This window comes from Panthera uncia (genome assembly GCF_023721935.1).
Source record: "Panthera uncia isolate 11264 chromosome C1 unlocalized genomic scaffold, Puncia_PCG_1.0 HiC_scaffold_4, whole genome shotgun sequence".
Classification (NCBI taxonomy): Eukaryota; Metazoa; Chordata; class Mammalia; order Carnivora; family Felidae; genus Panthera; species Panthera uncia.
This window is the reverse complement of record NW_026057585.1, coordinates 3,681,763-3,704,395: the sequence shown is the minus strand read 5'-3', so window position 1 is coordinate 3,704,395 and position 22,633 is coordinate 3,681,763. Positions and strand designations below refer to the sequence as shown.

At 41.2% G+C, this 22,633-nt stretch overlaps 1 protein-coding gene across 2 annotated transcripts in view; it reads left to right on the top strand.

Moving 5' to 3' along the window:
- The window catches only part of CHD1L (chromodomain helicase DNA binding protein 1 like), a 59,583-nt gene extending 37,450 nt beyond the window's left edge, over nt 1-22,133 (top strand). For both annotated transcript variants that reach the window (XM_049618364.1, XM_049618365.1), the window contains 9 exons: nt 634-799; nt 4,611-4,759; nt 5,727-5,890; nt 6,426-6,634; nt 7,680-7,778; nt 18,050-18,120; nt 19,722-19,836; nt 20,576-20,684; nt 21,784-22,133. In XM_049618364.1, the coding sequence (XP_049474321.1) occupies nt 634-799; nt 4,611-4,759; nt 5,727-5,890; nt 6,426-6,634; nt 7,680-7,778; nt 18,050-18,120; nt 19,722-19,836; nt 20,576-20,684; nt 21,784-21,859 (1,158 nt within the window). In that variant the 3' untranslated portion in view covers nt 21,860-22,133. The remainder of the gene's footprint in view (nt 1-633; nt 800-4,610; nt 4,760-5,726; nt 5,891-6,425; nt 6,635-7,679; nt 7,779-18,049; nt 18,121-19,721; nt 19,837-20,575; nt 20,685-21,783) is intronic.
- Nucleotides 22,134-22,633: the final 500 nt, after the last annotated feature.

The following is a 22,633-nucleotide window of genomic DNA, read 5'->3' as shown; positions in this document are numbered from 1 at the left end:
GAATGGGTAGGCTCAATAGGTACCTTTGAGATAAGGGAAGAGAGGCATAATAATGCTGTTGTCAGAGGAGTATTGAAGAAGATTAGAATTGAGAAATGGCCTTCAGGTCTAGCCATCAGTTGTTACTGGTCTTCGTGAAGGTGAAGGTGAAGGTGAGTCGCATGGAGTGCTGTGGTAGGAAACCAGATTGCCAGAGGAGAGAAGTCAGTTGATGGTGGAGGGAAGGTACCCAGTGTAGCCTTCTTCCAAGTTTGTCAGTGGGAGAGAAGCTCACTGGGCCTCTGACTTCTCACGTGGCTGCTGGAAGTGCCTGTGGCCTGTGAGAAAGACTCCTGAGAAGTGCCATAGATAACGCAGGATATTACTGTTCTTGAGAAAAAAAGAGGCTAATTTTTTTTTTGTCCTCGAGAGTTGTCAGAGTCATCGTCACTGATCAGTATTTATCACCTCTCTGCTTGGCCATCATCCAACCGCTAAACGGCCCTGTTGGTATCATCGTCGTGGGGAGAGTAGAACAGCCGGCCAGCAGGGAAGGAGCCTGCCCTGTGTCAGCAAGCCATTTAGCAAAACACTGACGTCCCAATGCCTGTTTTCATGAGAACCAACTGGACTTTTTCATTTTCTCCATTCAAGTTGACTGAGATACTCAAATTTGGTTTGGATAAACTGCTGTCATCTGAGGGGAGCACCATGGATGAGATAGACCTGGAGACGATCCTGGGAGAAACAAAAAACGGCCAGTGGATCTCTGACACCTTGCCTACAGCAGAAGAAGGAATCCGGGAGCAGGAGGAAGGCAGTAAGTCGGGGGTGAAAGTAGAGCAAATGGCACAGCTGCCTGATTTAGACGTGAGTGAGATAGGTCCTGATAGAAAGTCCAGGAGAGTGCTCCCTGGGGCATCTTTTCCTACCCAGCCCTAGTCTCATTGTGGGCACACTGTTGAAGTCTTTCTTGGTCTAAGAACTCTTCCTAGACTGACTAGCAATTGCCTGTTCCCTTGTAGCTGAACTTTGAGCCCACTCTGATATTAATGCTCGTGGTAGTATCTCAAGGATTTTAATTTGTACTTTTTCCTGCCTTCGTTGCAAGCATCTTCTCTTTTATTAGTAAATCCCACTGTCCTTATTATGGTTGCCCTCTCATAGTGAGTCCTCTTCTGAATAGTAGAATGATTTGGTTTTTACATGCTCGTTAATACTGGTTGAGCATTTATTCTGTGCTCAATCAGAAGTGTGTACCGTGTCCTGTGCTTAATACCTGTTTTTTCATTTAATCTTCACCATACTTTAAGGTGTAGGTACTGCTATTTTTTTACTGAAACAGTACATGTAAATCATGAGATAATTTTTGTCTTTCCTGAATTTGGTCAACATTTGTCTTTTTTGTCCATTTCAGTTCCGAGTATTTGAAATTCTGACTTGAAGCGTTTTTTCACATAGGAGCTTTGTAAAGATATTCCCCGCTGTCTTACAGTCATTTTATTGTCTTGTACCAGTGGCAGCAAGAATTCAGTGTGGACGGGGGGTGAGGTTTGAGAGTCTTACTCTAGACTTAATTCAAGAATACCTTAATTCAAGAGAGCTGTAGTTTCTTTACTAGATGAGGCCTCCCTTTTTGGTAGGGAGCGAGGTTGACAGGGACTTTGGTAGGGACTTCTGGTTTTGTGATTCTCTTGTTTCTGTAGGATCCCCACTTTTCATCACTTGCTTCCTTTCTTTGCCATAGAACTGCCAGGGGACGTCTCTCTCTCCCCTAGAAGCAGTGCCTTCCCAGATTGCTGACTGCATGCACTTTCTAGTCCCTTCCTTTCAGTTTCTTGGTAGCCAGTGCTCTAACCTGAGTCTGAGACGTGTTCTTACTGTTTTTCTATTTAGGTTGTGGCACTGTGTTCAGGGGGCTGTGTCTGACACTGCCTGTCTTCTGCATCACTCTCAAGTCTGGTGTGGGCTTGGGAACTGGTTCCATTGGCGTTTGAATGTTCATTTCTCTACTTATCTGCAGATTGAAGTTTGTAATATTCTCAGACTCCCTAGTTTTATAGAAGCCATGGATTAGTGGTGGTTTTATAGGGTATACGGAGAGATTGGGATTTAGGCAACTAGCTTCATTCTACGGGATACAGCTCTTTGACTTTTCTCATTTTGTCTTTTAAATTTCTTAATATTAGTATCCCATTTTTATTCTTCAGATACTCTTTCTTGTTCTCTGTTTTACCTGTATCTTGTTCTCATTTCACAGATGTAATGTCCTCTCTTGAGATGTTTATTATAGCTTTTGAAAAGTATTCTTTTTCTTTCTTTCCTCTCATTGCTGCCATTGCTGTTTTCAAAATTTGTTTTGGAACCTCTTGTTTTTGTCTTGAGTTTTCCTGAAATAGCTGGTGTCTTCTGACTGTCTGAAAAACGTGCCGGTGAAGGGCCGAAGCTGACAGGCAGCCCCAAGCTGAGCAGGTGTATCTTGATCCTTATTCCAGCATTACTGGTTGGTGACCTTGCTTCTGTATTTGAAGTCTTTTCATTGGGCAACTTAGTTTCTCCAGATGAATCCTTTAGTATCTTTCTTGGGTTGGAATAAACCTGTTTGCTCAAATTGAAGAGACCACGGGAGTCAAAGGTTAACGGTGCTCCTGTTACTTGGTATACAGAACTTCTCTCAGATCCTGTACTGTCCAGCACTCTGTCCTTATACATCCTAACCTTCGGAGGATTGACAGGGTCTCTAGTCTCATAATCACCCCTTGACTAGGCACCTGTGTTTGGCTTTCACGGTTTTTCTTAATCCGATCTGATTGCTTCAGCCACATTCTGTTTTCTAAGAATTATTGAACTTTTCATTCACTGTTGTCTCCTGGCTTTTCAAAATCCCTTCACTGCTATTTAGTGGTTTTAGGTGGGAGGCAAAATGGATGCACGTGACCTGATTTTGAAGTTCTGTTTGGATTACATTAGTGAAGCTTGCACCCATTTCTGCGCTCATTCTAGATTAATTTGAGATTACTTTCCTCATGTTACTAGGACAAAATAAAATTCTGTTGTTTTCCAGGAAGAATTCTATTCTTTAGTCAGTCCAGCTGCCAGAAAAGATTTTCCACTTGTATTAAAATTTGGAATCTTCTCTTTGATCAGTGAGTACAGTTTCTGTGGTAGATGGTGCCACTGACAGGACACAGATGAGGGCCTAGGCCTGTGGTCTCCAACCCCCTCTTGGCTGAAGAGTGAAGACAGGGAGCACGATTAAAAATAATATAAATGAATATGAAAGACCAGTAGTTAAAGCAGCTCCAATCAAAAATAAATAAAAAATAGGGTTGCTTTATCTGGAATGCTAGGGTTTTTTTAAAAAACATATTTATAGGTTGAGAATTGCATGCAATATGAAGCTACATATGTTGATCATATTTGACACTTCTCAGCTCTTTATTTTTTCCCCACTTGTTGATAGAGCACCTCATTGAAAGCACCCTGCTGATTTAATTAGCAAATGCCAATTAGAATTACAGCTGGTTGGATTTGGGTACAAGTGTGAAGCAGTTGATCTCTTGAGAATGAAAATGTTTTGCTTTCATACTCTCTAGAGAAAACATACTTCTAGCTGATTTCATAATGCTGTGAAAATACATTCTTTGGTAATATGTGCTATTAAATACGTTTCACTTTAGAATCATTATCTCATCTCTCTGTGGTTTGCTGGTCTTGGCTGGTCATGACCTCTCTTTATCACTGATTCATGATCTTGGCATATCACCCAACCTCTTTCAGCCTTTGTGTCCTCATCTGTAAAATGGTGCTGTTAGTGTCTGCTTTACTCTTTTAAATAGTTGAAGAATCAAATGTGATAATAGATGTGAAAGTGCTCTGACAGTACAAAATGCTATTCAAGATTACACTGTTGTCATTATTGTTATTACTGTAACCAGTATTTGCTGACTTGTTCACTCCATCCTTCCGCAGACACAGTAATGCACTGAAAAGAGCATGTTGGCTCTTGAGTCAAAATCCTGCCTTCATTTATTAACAGTGGGAACTGGAGTCCCACGATCCCTGTCTGAGCCTCATTTTTCCCTTTCTTCAGCAGGGTTAGTTATACCAAGATTGTGGGGAGGCTTCATAAAGATACTTTATGCGATATGAAAAGAATATTGTAAATCTAAGGGATCATTTTTGTGATTCTCCATTTTCTCATAATTTGCCACTTTTCTCCTCCTTTTCTGTAATATTAAAGGAACAAGTTGAGTATTAAATAGGTGTCCAATAAAAAAAAAGCATGTTTTCAGTTACCTTTTATTAAGTGATCTTAGTGAGATCTATGCTGAAGAATAGTGTGGAATGAGTGACAGGGGATCCAAGACTCAACAGGGTGGAGGTATCCAGCAGAGACTTGCAGACCAGCCAGAGATGGACCAGAAGGGCAACAGCCATATCCTCTCCTTTAAAGAGTAAATGTGTGAGATCCCCACCCGTCAGTGTCCGTGGGATCCAAAATCACAAGCTAGTCTTAGCCCATTTAGAACACAGGTTGTTCTCTTGTTTGCCTTACTTAGTGCTTTGAATGGAATTAATCCATTTTTCTTTAGTCTCTAACATTTCTGTTTTGTGTTTTATGTTCTTAGAAAACCATATGTACTTATTTGAAGGTAAAGATTATTCCAAGGAACCTAGTAAAGAAGACAGAAAATCTTTTGAGCAACTGGTGAACCTTCAGAAAACCCTTTTGGAGAAAACTACTCAAGAGGGCCGATTACTCCGAAATAAAGGCAGTGTAAGAACTGTTAATTTATGTAAAAGAATAAATTCTTCCAATTTCTAAGAGAACCAAAAGTGATGCGGGGAGTGGTTTATTGAGAAATAAGTATATAAATATTTGTTGAAATGTAAGTATAATTAGGGGCCCCTAAAGTGTCTGATTTCAGCTCAGGTCATGATCTCGTGGTTCATGAGTTCGAGCCCTACATCGGGTTCTCTGCTGCCAGCACAGAGCCTATTTTAGATACTGTATCCCCCGCTCTTGCTGCTCCTTTCCCCCCTCAAAAATAAACATTAAAAAAAAAAGTTGGCATAAATAACATCAACAGAAACAGTGTGTTTAACCATTTAATGCAGGCGAAAGCAGCCCTGTGCATCTAAGCCACCCCAGAAGGGATACACTGTATCACACCAAAACACCGCACTCTACTCCTGATAATTTGAGTCTGTCACTAAGAGAGGGTGGCAGTCAAGAATGATACATGTTATGTCCATGGTATTTGACACTTTGTACGTGCTCATTAAATGCTACCCACCATTAAGATAATCATAATGTTGAAAGACTCTGTTTAAGAAAGAATTCTATAATACATTGTAGGAGGATTTCCTTTAACAGTGGTTAAACCTAAAATGGCCTCCTGCAGGATATGCTTTGTATAAAAAAAAAAGTAACTTTTCTGAAGCACCTTATTCCTGTTGAAATTAATCAAAATGATGTACTGTTGTACTAGCCATGCCAGTGCTTTGGTTGAGTTTAGATCACAATATCCTGGTCACCAGGCCAAGTGAGATGTGTAATATGAACAGTAAATTGAAGTGTCTTGCCACGACCTCCCACCACACAAGGGGCACAGAGACGCAGTTTTATGAAATATTAGTAAGCGTGTTGCTTTCACACAGAATGTGTGTTAGGGATGAATGAAACTCAAGAAGGAATAGGCAGCCCCCAACCTTCCTGGTTATGGATCTTGTTCGTCCTACAGGTTCTCCTCCCAGGCCTTACAGAGGGGTCTGCCAAAAGGAAGCGGATTCTGAGCCCAGAGGAAGTGGAGGACAGAAGGAAGAAGAGACAAGAGGCAGCAGCCAAGAGAAAGAGACTAGTGGAAGAGAAGAAGAGGAAAAAGGAAGAAGCAGAACATGAAAAAAAGTACATGTATATTATTTGACTGTATTCTAATAAAGCTGAGGGTCACATTTGATAAAGGAATCACTGTTGTATAGAGTCCACAGTTGAATACTTGAAACTTGCAGAAAACTTCTATAGAACTGGTAGTTTCTATGGGTAATAGAATATTTTTTTTAAACATCAAATGTTAACCCTAACAGTTAATGTGCTTTTGTGAAAAGTCCTGAGTGCCGAAGGCAGAGAAGATTCATTTAGTTGAAGCAAGAAAAGATTTTATTGTAGCTGCCTGACAAAGAGTAGTTCCCTTGAACGGTACCTTATTCTTAAAAACAGGGACATGCGGTGGCTGCTCATTACTGAAGCATAGTCAGGAGGCAGCTAGGTAATCAGTAAGACTTGTTGTTGACTTACAAATAGGCAGAAAACTGCCATCACGGTGAGTGTCTAATTGCATTTCCACTGGGCACTTACTGTTTGTGAATAGCAGGACGAATTGCGCTCTAAGGGAAATGGTGAGAGGCCAGGTTAATTTCCTTTTCTCTCTGGCCTGTTGAAGGATGGCCTGGTGGGAGTCCAGCAATTACCAGTCCTTCTGCCTGCCTTCTGAGGACAGTGAACCGGAGGACCTAGAAGGCAGGGAAGATGAGGAGAGCTCTGCCCAGCTGGATTATGAAGATCCAGAGTCAATGGCCATCAAGTATGTTAGCGGTGATGTCACCCACCCGCAGGCTGGGGCGGAGGATGCGGTCATCGTTCACTGCGTCGGTAGGTAAATGTAGTACGGGCCCAGGATGGGTGCTTTAATCTTTGTGGTGCTAAGAACTGGGGAGGAGGAGGCAGAAGCCTGACCTAGGAGTGATGGATGGGCATGGTGCAGTCGTGTGGTTAAGAAAGGGCAGATTTTCAAATCCAGAGACTTAAATTTGACTCTTGGTGGTGCTCTTATTTACCTGGTTGCATAGCCTAATCTCCCTGGGCCTCAGGTTCCTTATCTGTGTAATTGGACAATATCTTTCCTATTCTTTGCACAAGGTTTTTAAGAGGGTAGAAGGAGGCAACATATACAGGACAACTCTAAGCGTGTCCCCTGCCCCCACCCCCATGACCTTGGCACATTTTACTCCTCTGCCTGGAAGGAACCCTCTTTCCACAGGTAGCCACAGCAAGCATTGTTCAAACGTCTGCATCTCAGAGAGGTCTCCTGAACGCCTCATATAAAACAGATCCCACTTCCAGGCCTCTATTGTTCTCTACTCCTTTTTCCTACCTTATTTTACTTTATTACATGTGTCACCACCACATATTACATATTTGTTTATATGATTATCTCATTGCACTAGAAAATAAAATTCATGGGAGCAGTGATTTTTTTTGTTTTTTTTTTTTTGGTCTTGTCCACTGCTATAACCCTAGTGCCTGGAACAGTGTCTAACATGTAATACGTGCTAACAATGATTGAATGACTGTCAATGGAAAATACTCACCAGCTATGGTAGCAGTAACTCAAAGAAGTCATTTAACCTTTCTCCTTCCTTACCTGTAAAATGGGAGTTGTATGCTGTTGTGTCCCCAGTGCTTCAGCTGTTTGTTATGTTATGTCTCCTCTCCATCTTTCCTATTAGGATGGCCAGGGATCTTCCATAAAACCTAATATATTTGAGAAGTCCCACCTCTGATATTCCTGGGAGACTAGGTAGTTGTCTCTTCCCTTTGAAAAATCATTCTTTTACAAATCTAGTGGGTGTACCTTTGTTTTTAAATTGTGGATTGGACTCTGCCTTCTATAAATGAAGATTTTTTCTCCTGATAGATGACTCTGGCCGCTGGGGCAGAGGTGGTTTATTCACGGCTTTGGAAACACGTTCCGCCGAGCCAAGAAAAATATACGAGCTGGCTGGGAAAATGAAAGGTAAGAAGCAAAACAGAGAGAAGGGGAAGGGATGGAATGAGAGTGGAGAGGACACTTAGGACAGGTGGGTTATGAAGCACTGGTTAAGGAGTTAGAAGAGCTGGTTGGAGTCTCATTAGCTAGTTTTTTTTATCATGCAAGCAGTTATGGGACTTTGAGGCGGTCCCTACTCTCCCTGCCTGTTTTCTCATTTGTAATTTTGAATAATACTTATTCCACCAGCCTCATGGAAATGCAATGAGAATAGTGGGTGTGGAAGTATTCTGATACGTCAGTCCCTGTGTGCATGTTATAGTATTGGCATGAAGAGCATTTCATTGCTTACCTCCACTGTGGCCAACTCACCCCATGTTCATAAGGGAATTTTGCCCCAAAATGTCAGAGATCTGTGGGAGAGAAATCAGACACACCGTTAAAGTGCTAACAGGAGCTCGGGTTGGCTGTTGAAGAGGAGGAGGCTGTATTAGGAAGTTAGCATAGGCTGAGATCCAACATTCCCTAGAGACAGAAGGAAAGCTGCTTGTGGCCAGAGGAACTTGGGAGTGTCAGTATTCTCCCTTGGCATGGAGAAGGAGAAAGGGCATCTTTTATGTGCAGAAATCACAAAGTAGTATGAGGAGTAAATTTATTATTTACATTATTTCCTGGGGACTTGAGTGGCCAAGCGACCTTACCTTACCTTCAGATTCCTCAGAGATTGGCTTTTCCTAATTCTTCTGCCTGGTTCTCTAGGATGGAAAGGGATATAAGGACTTAGAGGGAACACTCTTTCTACTCAAACAGATCACTGGCAGAGGGTTTAATAGGTTAAAATAACTGAGCTGTAGCTAGTGATTGGGCAGTTGGAAAAGCAGAGAATTCAGGAGAGGGCAGAGATAGAAATGAAGATTGAAGACTGCCTGTTTGGATTCTTGTTTGAAACTGTGAGGAAGGCAGGACAGGAAGATGAGAGGACAGGGAACAGAACGTGGAAAACACCTCCACTTAGGAACTGTAGCAACAAGGGGAGACAGAAGGAAGTGTCAACTAAGAGAACCTTGAGAATGGAATATTTTGAAGTATAAGAGAGGAGAGGGTGTCAAGAAGTGGTCTGCATGGTCAGGTGCTGAAGTGAGGGTGAAAACTGGGGAAAGGCCATCGGATTTGCCCCAAGTGTAGTCGCGGACCTTGGCCTACTTTGAGGAGAGTCTGAAGGCTGAACCTTGGTTACACAGAGTTAAAGTGTAAGTGGTCAGTAAGGAAACAGGGTTGAGAGTGTGCATTCTTTTCTGAAGACGGACTAAAACGGGGTGGAGCAGGGTAAAGGAAAGTGTGAACTAGAATTATCGGGCAGGGCTGTGTAGAGGTAGTGAAGTTTTCTTGGGCCTGGAAAAATGGGTTGAATTTTAGTGGGTGGAGGGAAATGGAAAAGGATCCCTGTATCTCATGCTGTGTGGTATTTTCACAATTCCTGTCATTCCCAGTACGGGGTGTTGAATGACCCAGACAGTTACACAGTGAATGTTTTTAGGGCATGGTGTGTAGGCCAGGCAGGCAAGAGTAGCGGGTTGAGGCTGAGGAATAGAGGAGAGTTTGATTTTAAAGAGAGCGATCTGGACCACAGCAGGGAGACTGCACGTGGCTTGTCCAGGAAGATGCCATTCTTTTTTTAAATTTTTTTTTTTTTCAACGTTTATTTATTTTTATTTTTGGGACAGAGAGAGACAGAGCATGAACGGGGGAGGGGCAGAGAGAGAGAGGGAGACACAGAATCGGAAACAGGCTCCAGGCTCCGAGCCATCAGCCCAGAGCCTGACGCGGGGCTCGAACTCACGGACCGCGAGATCGTGACCTGGCTGAAGTCGGACGCTTAACCGACTGCGCCACCCAGGCGCCCCAGGAAGATGCCATTCTAAGCCGGACCTTATCCAGTGGGTAATGGTTAGTCATTTGGGAGTTTTGTAGAGAAGAATGGCATAACACAGCCAGTATTTTAGAACAGCTTAAAAGATTCGGGTGTGCGTGAAGTGTGTAAAGCCATAGAATTATTTTAGCGCATTTTTTTAGAGCATTAGTTTGCTTTGATTTGGATGAGGTAGGAAAATGTACAGATAGATATAGTAGAGTGCAGTGTTGGAATGGTTTAAAACAAACATAAGCCTTCTGAAGGAATTTCAAGTTCATAATGCTCTCCCCTTTCCATCCCCAGATGCCTCTGGGTTTGCATTCAGTTTCCGATGCCTGCAAGAGTACTTTGTAGGTAATACGTGAGGGACATTGACTTGGGAGATCATTTAGAAGTGAAGGGCATGACGTCAGCAACATTGGCGGTATAAAACATTCCTCCTTTTTATCCCCTGCCCCCCCCCCGCCTTTTAAGCAGTGTATTAGACATCCATACACAAACAAAAGCATGTGCTGGGTCTTTTGGGACCTAGCACCTTCCTTCGAAGGACCTGAGCGGAGTCTTGCCCACCACCACCACCAGTAAGAGACAGACAAACCTCCATACAGGCTGTGGAGCCAGCACAACTGCCTAGATGCCTTTTGACACTGTCAGGCAAAAATCAGATGAGTGCTGACCTGGGCAGGTACTCACGCATGAGACAGAACTTGCAGGAATCCAGCCTTCCTGCAGGAAGACTCCAGCACACCATTGAAGAAGGGAAAAAAAGAGAAAAAAAACATGCGTTGATTACAGTGGAGGTGGTAAGAGAAATACTTCTGCTGCTGCTTCTCCCTCAAGGAAACCGTGGGTGGGCTGATTTATCTGGTGAAGGTGACCTGTCCTGTGGGGGGAAAGGAGAGCGGGGAGAATGCTCCTGGCTGTCCCAGCCAAATGGAACACCGCTGGAGAAACCCATTTCTCTCCACCAGCACCCACATTACTAAGGTGGGAGCTCTGTGACTGGGAGGAAGCAGATCAGAACTTCAAACGGTGTCAGAGGGATTGGCTCAGGAGGAAGTTCACCCACAAATCTTGGAGTACCACACCCAAGGTTCTCCCTGCTGGGTCTGCAGCTTCCCCAAGACACTGAGTGCTAAACTCCACTTCCTCGCATTCTGCTGCTAGCTTTTTGTGCAAGCTCCCGAGTGTGTCTGTTAGAGTGAGCTCTGGTAGACCGGGAGCGCACTCAGAGCAGGCTCTGGTCGTTGGGCAAGGAAAAACCATAAACTCTAGCTATTGCTTTTCTAGAATGCTGTTTCCAATAGCCAGCCTGGTGAACTGTAACAACCAAAGGTAACACAAGGGCTTAAAAATTTGGCCCCAAGAGAGAGCAAGAAGAGTGGCGGGTGTACCTCACAAACAAGGAATATCTCAGATAGTAACAATACCACAGAACATAAAACCATCTGCTGAAAGCAGCGAGCACAGAATTAAGGATGTATCTGCTACTTCAAATGCAAAAGCAGCAATGCATAACTCTGGGGAATGTAAAAAGTCTAGGAAACACGGCATCACAGCAAGAAAATGACAGTTCTCCAGCAAGTGAGCTCAAAGGCACAGAATATTGCAATCTAACTGACAGAGAATTTAGAATAGCAGTTATGAATAAACTCAGTTACAAGAAAACTCAAAGGCAATTCATTAAAGTCAGGAGCAAAATATACGAACAAAATGAGTTCTGTTACAAAGAGATTGAGAATGTAAAAGAGAATCAGACAAATTCTGGAGCTGAAGAATTTGATGAATGAGGTATAGAATAACAATAGAGAGCAGCTGTGGAGGGCTGACCAGATGGAAGAAAGAATAAGTGACTTAGAGGATAGCAATTTAGAAATAACACAGAAGAGGTTAAAAAAAAAAAAAGTGAAAAAAGTACATGAGCTGTGGGATTGGATCAAAAAGACAACTATCAGAGGAAGGCAAATATCAGGATAAGTGGGCTTCTAGAAAGAGAAGACAGGGAGAAGGGGGCAGAGAGTTTATTTTTTTATTTTTTATTTTTTATTATTTATTTATTTATTTATTTATTCAATATATGAAGTTTATTGTCAAATTGGTTTCCACAGAGAGTTTATTTTTTAAAAATGATACCTCAGGCACCTGGGTGGCTCCACTGGTTGAGTGTCCGACTCTTAATTTCGGCTCAGGTCATGATCCTGGGGTTGTGGGATTGAGCCCTGCATCGGGCTCTGTGCTGGGCATGGAGTCTGCATAAGATTTTCTCGCTCCTTCTGCCCCTCTCCCCCGCTTGCTCTCTCTCTCAAATAAAATCAGTCAAACCTGAGAACTTTCCAAACCTGGGGAAAGACTTGGACGTAGAAGTCCACTAAGCTAATAGATCACCCTATTATCTCAATGCAGAAAGACCTTCCCCAAGACACATTATAATGAAACTGAAAAATCAATGATAAAGGATCTAAAAGAAGCCGGGGGAGAAAGAAGGTATATAGCCTACAAAGGACCCTCATTAGGCTGTCAGCAGATTTCTCAGCAGAAACTACAGGCCAGGAGAGAGTGGACTGACATGTTCAGTGTGGAAAGATAAAGACTACCAACCAAGGAAATTGTATTTGGCCACATTATCTTGCAGATAAGATAGCCCAGACAAAAGCTAAGGGGAGTTTACCACCACCAGCCTTGCCTTGCAAGATGCTGAAAGGAGTTCTTCAAGCAGAAATGAAAAGATAGTGATCTGTAACATGAAAACATATGGAAGTACACAATATACTAGAAGAGGTGAAAAATAGAGTTAGATCACTAATCTATATTAGGATGGTGCTTTAACCACCCAATTCTAGTATAAAGGTTAAAGGAAAAGAGTAGTAAAAATAACTATAGCTGCTATAAATTGTTAACAGATATACCACATAAAAAGAGGTAAATTGCGACATCGGTAATAGAACAAGAAGGAGTAGAAGGGAGAGCCTCAATAGGTGATTGAGCACAAGTTACTGTCAGCTTAAGATGGATTGTTTTATCTGTAAGATGTTTTATGGTAACAACATTGCAAAAGCATAGAACAGATCCACAAGAGACAAAGAAAGGGGAAATAGCATACCACCACAGAAAATAACCAGTTTACAAAGGTAGGCAGAAACAGGGGAAAAGAAACAATGGAAATACCTAGCAACTAGAAAGCAGTTAGTAACATGGCATTAGTAAGTACTTAACATAAGTTAGTTACTCTAAATGTAAGTGGATTGAATTCACCAAGCAAAAGGCACAGAGTGGCTAGATGGAAGAAACAAATAAAAAACAGGGTACAGGTGTTTTCTGCCTACAAAAGACCAACTTGAACCTTAAAAACACACATAGACTCAAAGTGAAGGGATGGAAAAAGATACTCCATGCAAGTGGGAACCAAAGACAATGTGGGTAGTTGTTACTTACATCAGACGAAGTAGACTTTAAACCAAAATGGTAATAAGAGATAAGCAAGGACATTGTATAATGGTAAAGGGCTCAATCCATCAAGAAGATATAATAGTATGTGCACCCAACATCAGAGCACCTAAATATATTAAACAAATATTAATAGATATGAAAGAAGAAATCGACAACAATGCAATAATAGTAGGGGATTTTAATATATCACTTTCAGCAATGCACAGATTATCCAGACAGAAAAGCAACAAGGAAATTAATAGACTTGGACCAAATATTACATCAAATTGGCCTAATAGACATCTACAGAAAATTTCATCGAACAGAAGCACAATACACATTTTTCTCAAGTACACATGGAATATTTTTAAAAGTAGATCATATGATAGAACACAAAACGAGTCATAGCAAAAGAAGACTGAATTTATACCAAGTGTCTTTCCAACCACAATGGTATGAAACTAGAAATCTTTCATTGAGGAAAGCTAGAAAATCTCCAGAGATGTGGAAACTGAATAGCACATAGCATACTCTTGAACAACCAATGGGTCAAAGAAGAAATCAAAAGTCAAACCAAAGAATATCTCAAAATAAATGGAAACAACATACCAAAAATGGGTGCTGCAAAAGCAGTTCTGAAAGAAGTTTGTGGCAATAAATGCATATATTAAAAAATGAGATTTCAAATACCTCAAGAGACTAGAAAAAGAGCAAATTAAGCCCAAAGTTAGCAGAAGGAAGGAAATAATATCAGATCTGAAATAAAATTAGAGACTAGGAAATCTATAGAAAAGATTAGTAACCCTTAAGAGCTGATTTTTTGAAAAATAAAATTGATAAACCTTTAGCAAGACTAAGAAAAGAGAGAAGACAAAGTCAGAAATGAAAGAGGAGAAAATAACAACTGACTGCAAAAAAACATTAAGATCATAAGTGATTACTACTATGAATGATTTTACACCAACAAATTAGATAATCCAGAAGAAGTGGATAAATTCATAGTCCCTACAACCTACTAAAACTGAACCAGGAAGAGATATAAAGACTGAACAGACTAATAATGAGTGAGGGGATTGACTCAGGTTTTAAAAACCTCCCAGGATCAGATGACTTCATGGACAAATTCTGTCAAATATTTTAAGGAGAATTAATGCCAATCCTTCTCAAACTCTTCCAGAAAAATTGAAGAGGAGGGAACACTTCAAACCCCTTCTGTGGGCCCAGTATTACCTTGACACCAAAGCCAGATAAGGACACTAAAAGAAAACTGTAGGCCAATATCCCTGATGAATATTGATGCAAAAATTCTCAAAAAAATATTAGCAAACCAAACTTAAGAACTCATTAAAAGGATTACACACTATGACCAAGTGGGATTTCTTCCTGGGATGCAGGGACGGTTCATCATAGGCAAATCAACAAATATGACACACCACATTAATAGAATGAAAGACAAAAATCATTGAACCTCTCAATAGATGAAGTAAAAGCATTTGGCAAAATACAACATCCTTTCATGATAAAAACCCTCAATAGAATAAGTACAGGACATAATAAAAGCCATATAATGCTACTTGCAGTTAACTGTATTCAACTGAGAAAAATTAGAAGCTTTTCTTTTAAAATCAGGAACAAGACAGGTGTGCCTGTTTTTCCTCCCTCTGATCCAACATAATACTGGCAGTTCTAGCTAGAGCGAATCAGGCAAGGCAAATTAATAGACATCCAAATCAGAAAAGAAGAAGTAAAATTGTCATTTGCAGATGGTGTGGTCTTATATATTGAAAATCCCAAATTTTCAATATAATAGATTTAATCAGTTGGAAAAAACTGTTGGATGTAATCCGTGAATTCAGTAAAGTTGCAGGGTCTAAACACACAGAAATCAGTTACTTCTTTATGTATTAGCAATGAAACATGAAAAAGAAATTTAAAAATTGTCCCATTCACAGTAACATCAAACACAGTAAAAGACCTAGGAATAAATTTAACCAAGGAAGTAAAAGATCTAGCCAATGAAAAATACAAGACTTTGTTTAAAGAAATTGAAGAAGATACAAACAATTGGAAAGATATTCCACATTCACTGATCAGAAGAGTTAATATCATTAAAATGTCATGCTACCCAAAACCATCTCTAGATTTAATACAGTCCCTACCAAAATTCCAATGGCATTTTCTACAGAAATAGAAATAGAAATAGAAATAAATCCTGAAATTTGAGTGAAACCACAAAAGAGCTTGAACAGCCAAAGCAATCATCACAAGAACAAAGTAGGAGGCATTATACCTCCTGATTTCAAACTGTGCTACAAAGTGATACTAATTAAAACAGTATGGTAACAGCATAAAAATAGACACCTAGACCAATGGAACAGAATACAGAGCCCAGAAATAAACCTCTACATATATGGCCAACTAATATTTAATAAGGGAGCCAAGAATATCCAGTAAGGAAAATGTAGTCTCTTCAGCAAATGATGTTGGGAAAACTAGACAACCAGATGCAGGAAAGTAAAATTGGACCCTACCTTACTCAAAAAAATTACCTTAAAATGGCTCAAAGACAAGCATAAAACCTGATACCATAAAACTCCTGGAAGAAAACCTAGGAAAGAAGCTCCTTGAGATTGGAGAGGACACCAAAAGAACAAACAACAAAGGAAAAATCAACAGGTGAGATTACATCAAACTTAAAAGCTTCTGCACTTCCGAAGAGCCAACAGAATGGAAGGGCAACTTACAGAATGGGAGAGAATATTTGAAAATCATATATTGGATAAGGGGTTCCTATTCAACATTTATAAAGAACTCAGACAACTCAACAGAAACAATAGTCAATCTGATTAAAAAGTGAACGGAGGAACTAAATAGATATTTTTCCAAAGAAGATGTACACATGGCCAACTGGGAATGGAAAAGATGCTTAACATGAGTAATCATCAGGGAAATGCAGATCAAAACTACAATGAGATATCACCTCACACCTGTTAGAATGGCTGTCCTCGAGAGACAGATAATGAGTATTGAGGATGTAGACAAAAGGGAACCCTCATGCACAATTGGTGGGAATGCAAACTGGTGCAGCCACTATGGAAAACAGTATAGAGGTTCCTCAAAAAATTACAATTAGAGCTATCATATGATCCAGCAATACCACTTTTGGGTATATAGTCAAAGGAAATGAAAACATATAACCCCATGTTTAATTTTAGCATTATTCAAAATAACCAAGATACAGAAACAGCTTAAGTGTCTATGTCCCTTATAGGTAGAATCTAAAACAAACTTATAAAAAAAAAAAAAACAAAAAAACTAGAGTGAAATGGTGGTTTACCAGGGGTTGGTGGAAACGGGAGAGATAATGTTTAAGGATATATACTTGCATTTAGTAGATAAATAAGTCCTGGAGATCTAATACACAGTACAGGGACTACAGACAACAAAACTCTATTACAAACTTTAAAATTGCTAAGAGAGTAGGTCTTAATTGTTCCCACCACTAGATGGAATGACGATTATGTGATGTGATTGAGGTGTTAGCTAATGCAGCAGTGGCAATCGTATTGCAGTATAAATGTGTAAAATCAGTATGTTGTACACCTTAAGCTTACATGATGTTCTGCCAGTTACATCTCCATAGGAAAAGTAGAAAGTAAGTGTTGGTGAGGATGTGGAGAAGTTAGAACACTTGTGCGCTGTTAGTGGGAATGTAAAATGATGCAGCCATTATGGAAAACAGTATGGTGTTTCTTGAAAAAATTAAGAATAAAATTACCATCGGGCACCTGGGTGGCTCAATCGGTTAAGCATCCAACTTCGGCTCAGGTCATGATCTCATGGGTCGTGAGTTCGAGCCCCGCGTCAGGCTCTTTGCTGAGAGTTCAAAGCCTAGAGCTTACTTCAGATTCTGTGTGTCTGTCTCTTTCTCTCTCTGCCCCTTCCTGCTCACAGCCTTTGTCTCTCTCAAAAATAAATAAACGTTAAAACAAGATTTTTAAAAAGAATAAAATTACCATAAAATCTAGCAACGCCTCTTATAAAGAACTCAGGCAATAACTCAAACAGGTATCTGTATGCCCATGTTTATATCAGCATTATTCACTGTGACCTAGAGGTAGAAGTAACCCAAGTGTCTGATGGATGAATGGATAAACAGTGTGGTATATACATACAGTGGGGTATTATTCAGCCTTGGAAACCAGAAAATTCTGACACATGCTTTACAGCATGGATGATTCCTAGGGACGTTATGCCAAATGAAGTAAGCCAGTCACAAAAGGAGTATAGGGGTAGCTGGCTGGCTCATTTGGTTGAGCGTTCGACTTTGGCTCATGATCTCCTGGTTCGTGAGTTTGAGCCCCGCATCTGGCTCTGTGCTGACAGCTCAGAGCCTGGAGCCTTCTTTGGATTCTGTGTCTCCCTCTCTCTCTGCCTCTTCCACACTCGTGCTCTCTCAGTCACCCAAAAATAAACATTAAAAAAACAAAAACCCAAAAGAATGAGTATTGGGTGGTTCTGCTTAGATGCTGTAACTATAGTAGTCAGATTGACAAAGTAAGAGTGATGGTTGTAGGGGAAAGGGAGAAATGAGGTTTCATGAGTATAGAGTGTCAGTTTTGCAAGGTGAAGAGAGCTGTGGAGATTGATGGCATAGCACTACTGAGCTGCTTGCTTAAAAATGGTTAAGATGGTAAATTTTATATGAGGTATATTTTACCATAATTAAACATTAAAAAAATAAAAGTTTTTGAGCAAAAAGGAAAAAATTCAGGAGTGCATCATGTGAGTACCTGGCTGAGGCAGTCACTGAGGCCAGGAGTGTGAGAAAAGGTGAGATTGCAGCCTGATTGGCTGTGGGAAAGGAAGGAACCAGGGGCATTCACAAGAGCCCCTCTTCAGAGGTCTCAGTCTGGAGTGAACCTCATATTCTGTCTGTTGCTCTTTTATTTTACCTCAGACTTGAATTTGGGAGGTGTCCTTTTATTTCCTATTGATGATAAAGAGTCAAGAAACAAAGGCCAAGATTTGGTAAGTAAAAAAACCACTTCTTTTATGAGAACTAAATTTTGGCTCACATCACCTCCCCTTGAAACCTCTTCTGTCTGCTGGCCTGTCAGTGTATTAGTTTGTAAGGGCTGCCATGACAAAATGCCACCAATAGGTGGCTTAGAAAACATAAATTAATTTCTTTACAATTCTGGAGGCTACCAGCAGGGCTGATTTCCTCTGAGGCCTTCTCCTTGGCTTAGGGACGGCTGCCTCTCTCTGTGTCCTCACATGGTCTTTCTTCTCTGCACGTGCATCCCTGGTGTCTCAGCATGTGTCCAGATTTCCTGTGAGCACAGCAGTGAGGCTGGATTAGGTACCACCCTAAAGGCCTCACTTTAACTTACTTGCTTCTTTAGAGGCCCTGTCTCCACATACAATCACATTCTAAAGTACTGAGGGTTGGGGCTTCAACAAAGGAATTCGAGAGGGCACAGTTCAGCCCATAACAAGCAGGTTGGGCCTCTGGCTCCACTGCACCCACTCCGTCCCCCCTTGCTTCTGTCCATCACAGCCCCTGGAACACTGTTCTCTAACTTGCTTGTTTCCTGCACTGACCTCAGGTGGGCTCCTTCCAAGGGTGTCGACCCATTTTCTTTTTATCCTCAATACACGCAGTACCAGCTCATAGGAAGTGCTCAGGAAACTCTTACTGAATAAGAAAACCTGACAGAACTCTGAGCATTTCATCGTTTATTGTGTAAAACACCGTGTTTAGTAGCCAGCTATGAGCAGAGGAGAGGAGCCGAGGCAGATTTCCTCTGCCTGCATTAAAATTCTCCTTTTGCATCTTAAGTGTCTCTCCTACTTGCCAGTCCTTTAGAATTCCTGTAAGAGGTTTCATTTCCTGCACTTAACCTGGCTTTCTCAAGGGCCTGAATTCATATTCAAATTTAGAGCCAAATCTTACTGACTTAGAAAAGAAATTTAGAAACTGAGCTGAAAGAGAGGTATATTTGCTTGAGGTTGGTTGCCCCTGTGGCTGACAACAGTCATTCGTTCAGTCATTTCTAAAATGCTAAAGAATGTGAACAACACCGTGGTTGTGCATAAATGCTCAGAATCCAGTGACTCAAGAAAACTGTTTACAACTGGTTATGATGTGACTGTAGTGATGTCAGTCCCAGATATGCTCCCTTAGCCCTGTCTCCAGTCCTGTCCCGTTCCGCCCCCCCCTCCCCCCCCCCCCCCCCCCCGCCCCGCCTTAGGTTAGGACACGGTGGGAGTTACTTGAACATAGATGGAAGACACAGGAACCTGTAAAGTCCTTTCTGCTTCTGAGACTCTGAAAAATTCTCTTTGCCGCTGAGAAAACTTAGGAAAGACAGCATGTTTTGGACCCTGGTTTTAACATACCTTTTAAAAGAAGAGGTGCTTGTGTATTAAGTTACCACAAAATAAAACAATTATGATGGAAGATTAAGTCATGAATTTGGTAGGACAGGGTTGTTCAGCAGAGCATCCAGAACAGATGGAGACAAAGCCTGTCAGGGGAATGCTTGTGCCCCCTCCACGGCAGGGCACTTAGTTGACAGTGCAGCCGTCTCGTGTCATGTCAACCATGTGATGGCTGTTCCTCCTAGTTGGCCTTGATTGTGGCTCAGCACCGTGATCGCTCCAATGTCCTGTCTGGCATTAAGATGGCAGCCCTGGAAGAGGGCCTGAAGAAGATCTATTTAGCAGCAAAGAAAAAGAAAGGTAAGCTTTTCATCTGTGTTCAGGAGTAGGTGAATTTCTGTTTCCAGGCATGTGATAGGATTTTTAAAAGGAGGTGAGAAATGTCAAGACCTCATTCACTATACATGGTAAAGGTGAAGCCCCCCATAGGAGACCATGCAAGTAACCACCACATCATCTTGTATTTGAATAGCCTCCCTTCCTTTCCCAGATCACGTTTGTATCTGTTAGCTCTGTGGACCATCTCCCTCCACTGGGGTATTTGTATCACGATTTTGCTGATGAGGAAGCTGAGGACCAAAGATGTAGTGATCTGGTCAGATAGGATGTTGTTTATCCTAGCTTTTGGAGAGCTACACACAGTCCTCATTAGCAGACCATTCTCTGCCAAAAGTCGGAGTGGAGTTTTGTTTCCAAACCCAGTCTGTCTCAGAGTTTGTTGAAATGATTGACTCTTAAAGAATCTGTTTATCTCCAACATTGATCATGATTCTATTTCCATCGTACCTACTTATTTCCAGGGCCGGTAGGTCTTTGTGTTCGATAGAATTATTTAATTTTTCCCATTACAGTCCCTCCCCAGAATATCTTTGACATTGTACTTGTAGGCTTTGTGTGGGATACCCCATGATTACACATGTTTTGTCCATTGGAAACCACCAAGTGACTCTGCGAGTAGTTTTCTCTTAATGTGTATTTTATACTGATTCAAATTTTGGTGAATGAAGACATCATAATCTATGTTCTTTCTTTTTAACAGCAAGTGTTCATCTTCCACGCATTGGACATGCCACAAAAGATTTTAACTGGTATGGTACCGAGCGACTTATTCGGAAACACTTGGCCGCAAAAGGCATCCCAACTTACATGTATCCTTTTGCCATCTTAGTAGTGTGTTCCCTCAGCTGAGAGGAAAAGTCTCACATTTTCTGTTATCACTATTTAACCTAAGGCCAAGCCTTCTGCTGCTACATTATTACTCTGCGCCTCACCAATGAGACAAGAATAAAGTACTTTGTAACTTGGGTATGGACGCTTGTATTCAAGCGTTTCTGGGTGCTGGCCACTAGATTGAAAGGTTTATGAAGGGGGGAATTTATTGAATAATTGCCATTTGGTAACAGTGAATCTTTTCACATCAGTTCTCTAGTTCATCAGTTCTTTAGGCCTGTAGACCAAGGCCTAATTTTAAGAAGTTAACTCTGATCACTAAAACGAACAATTAACCAAGCAAACAAATGAGTGAACTATTTTAGTTTTGAACCTATTCATTGTATTCTTAGGGCACAGTGTGGAATTCTTTTTGACCATTAGACTAGTATTTTCTTCTAATGATCTCCGTGCTGTATCAGTTAGCATTGTTTGAGTCCAAAAATCACTAGAAGCTGGATTGACCCCCAAGTGCTATCATCATACAGAAACTCCATCTTTTTACTTACTTACTGGAATTAATTCACTTCAGTGTTATTTTTCAAGACACTTATTAAATCACTATAAAAACTTAGCAGAAAAGATATGTTTTATATGCTTGTGTAACTCAAGCAGTATCAAGAGTTTTAATAACCAGATCACAATAGTAGTAGTAAGTACTAACAGTTTTGCAGGAATTTATGATATGGTGAGAGGAAATTAAGGAATGCTACTTCTGGAGTGATTATTTCAATAATTATTAAACTAGAGGGGCACCTGGGTGGCTCAGTCAGTTGAGCGTCCAACTTCGGCTCAGGTCATGATCTTGCGGTCAGTGAGTTTGAGCCCCGCATCGGGCTCTGTGCTGACAGCTCGGAGCCTGGAGCCTGCTTTTGGATTCTGTGTCTCCCTCTCTCTTTCCGACCCTCCCCCATTTATGCTCTCTCTCTGTCTCAAAAATAAATAAGCTTAAAAAAGAAAAATGATTAGAGAATTTGTAGTTTTAGTAAAATTGATTTTAAAGTGATAAACTACATCTTCCTTGACTATCCTTATCAGATATTACTTTCCTAGAAGCAAAGCTGCAACTTTTCATTCACAGTCCTCTTCTTCCTCAGGACAGCCAGTGCCTTAACAGTTGGCCAGCGTCAGGTCCAGCTATTTAGCAAGCAGTTGAGATCTTTGCCCAGAGCTACTGATTTAGAGCATTTCAAAAAAGGAGTCCAGACCTGGTGGGTCTCTGAGATACTGTGTGTTCTGATACCTTGTTTTGTTCTCCAGGATGTTACTCTGATTTGGTACCTGTAATACAGGGAGGCACAACTTAATCTGGAAAGTTCCCTGGCAGTTTGCCAGGGCTCCAGTGTGCATAGCTGTTTGCATAATAATAAATTTTCTATCTCTAATTATTCATTGCTTTCATTGTTTCATTGCTTTCTTTCTCCTCAGTCTAGTTTTCTTCCCTCCGACAGACTAATTTCTTTACAGAGGGCTAGGCTATGTGGATGAAGGAGAAATGACAAGCAATAGAACAGATTGGTCTGGGAGAAGGAAGTACCTTCAGCCAGTTCATGTTTTCGGAAGACAGGACTCAAGGGGCAGACATTTGAGAAGTGAGATTCCTGGTGCAGATGAGTGGAGTCCCCCTGCCCTTCTTTTCCACAGCTCAGTATCAAGATCGGGAGACAAAACATTGGCCTTAGAGGCCTGTCACTTGTGACTTGAGAGAAACCAGAGGATCACTGTTCCCTTTCCCACCAAATTGAGCTCAGCGAAATCAGGGAATTGTGGAAATGCACAAAGGTAGCACAGAATGAGTAGTGGTAATGGGGAGGGCAGGGCGCTGAGAACCACAAGAGAGGGAGTCTTGCGGGGAGACACTATATAAACTGTGGCTTTTTATGTGTTT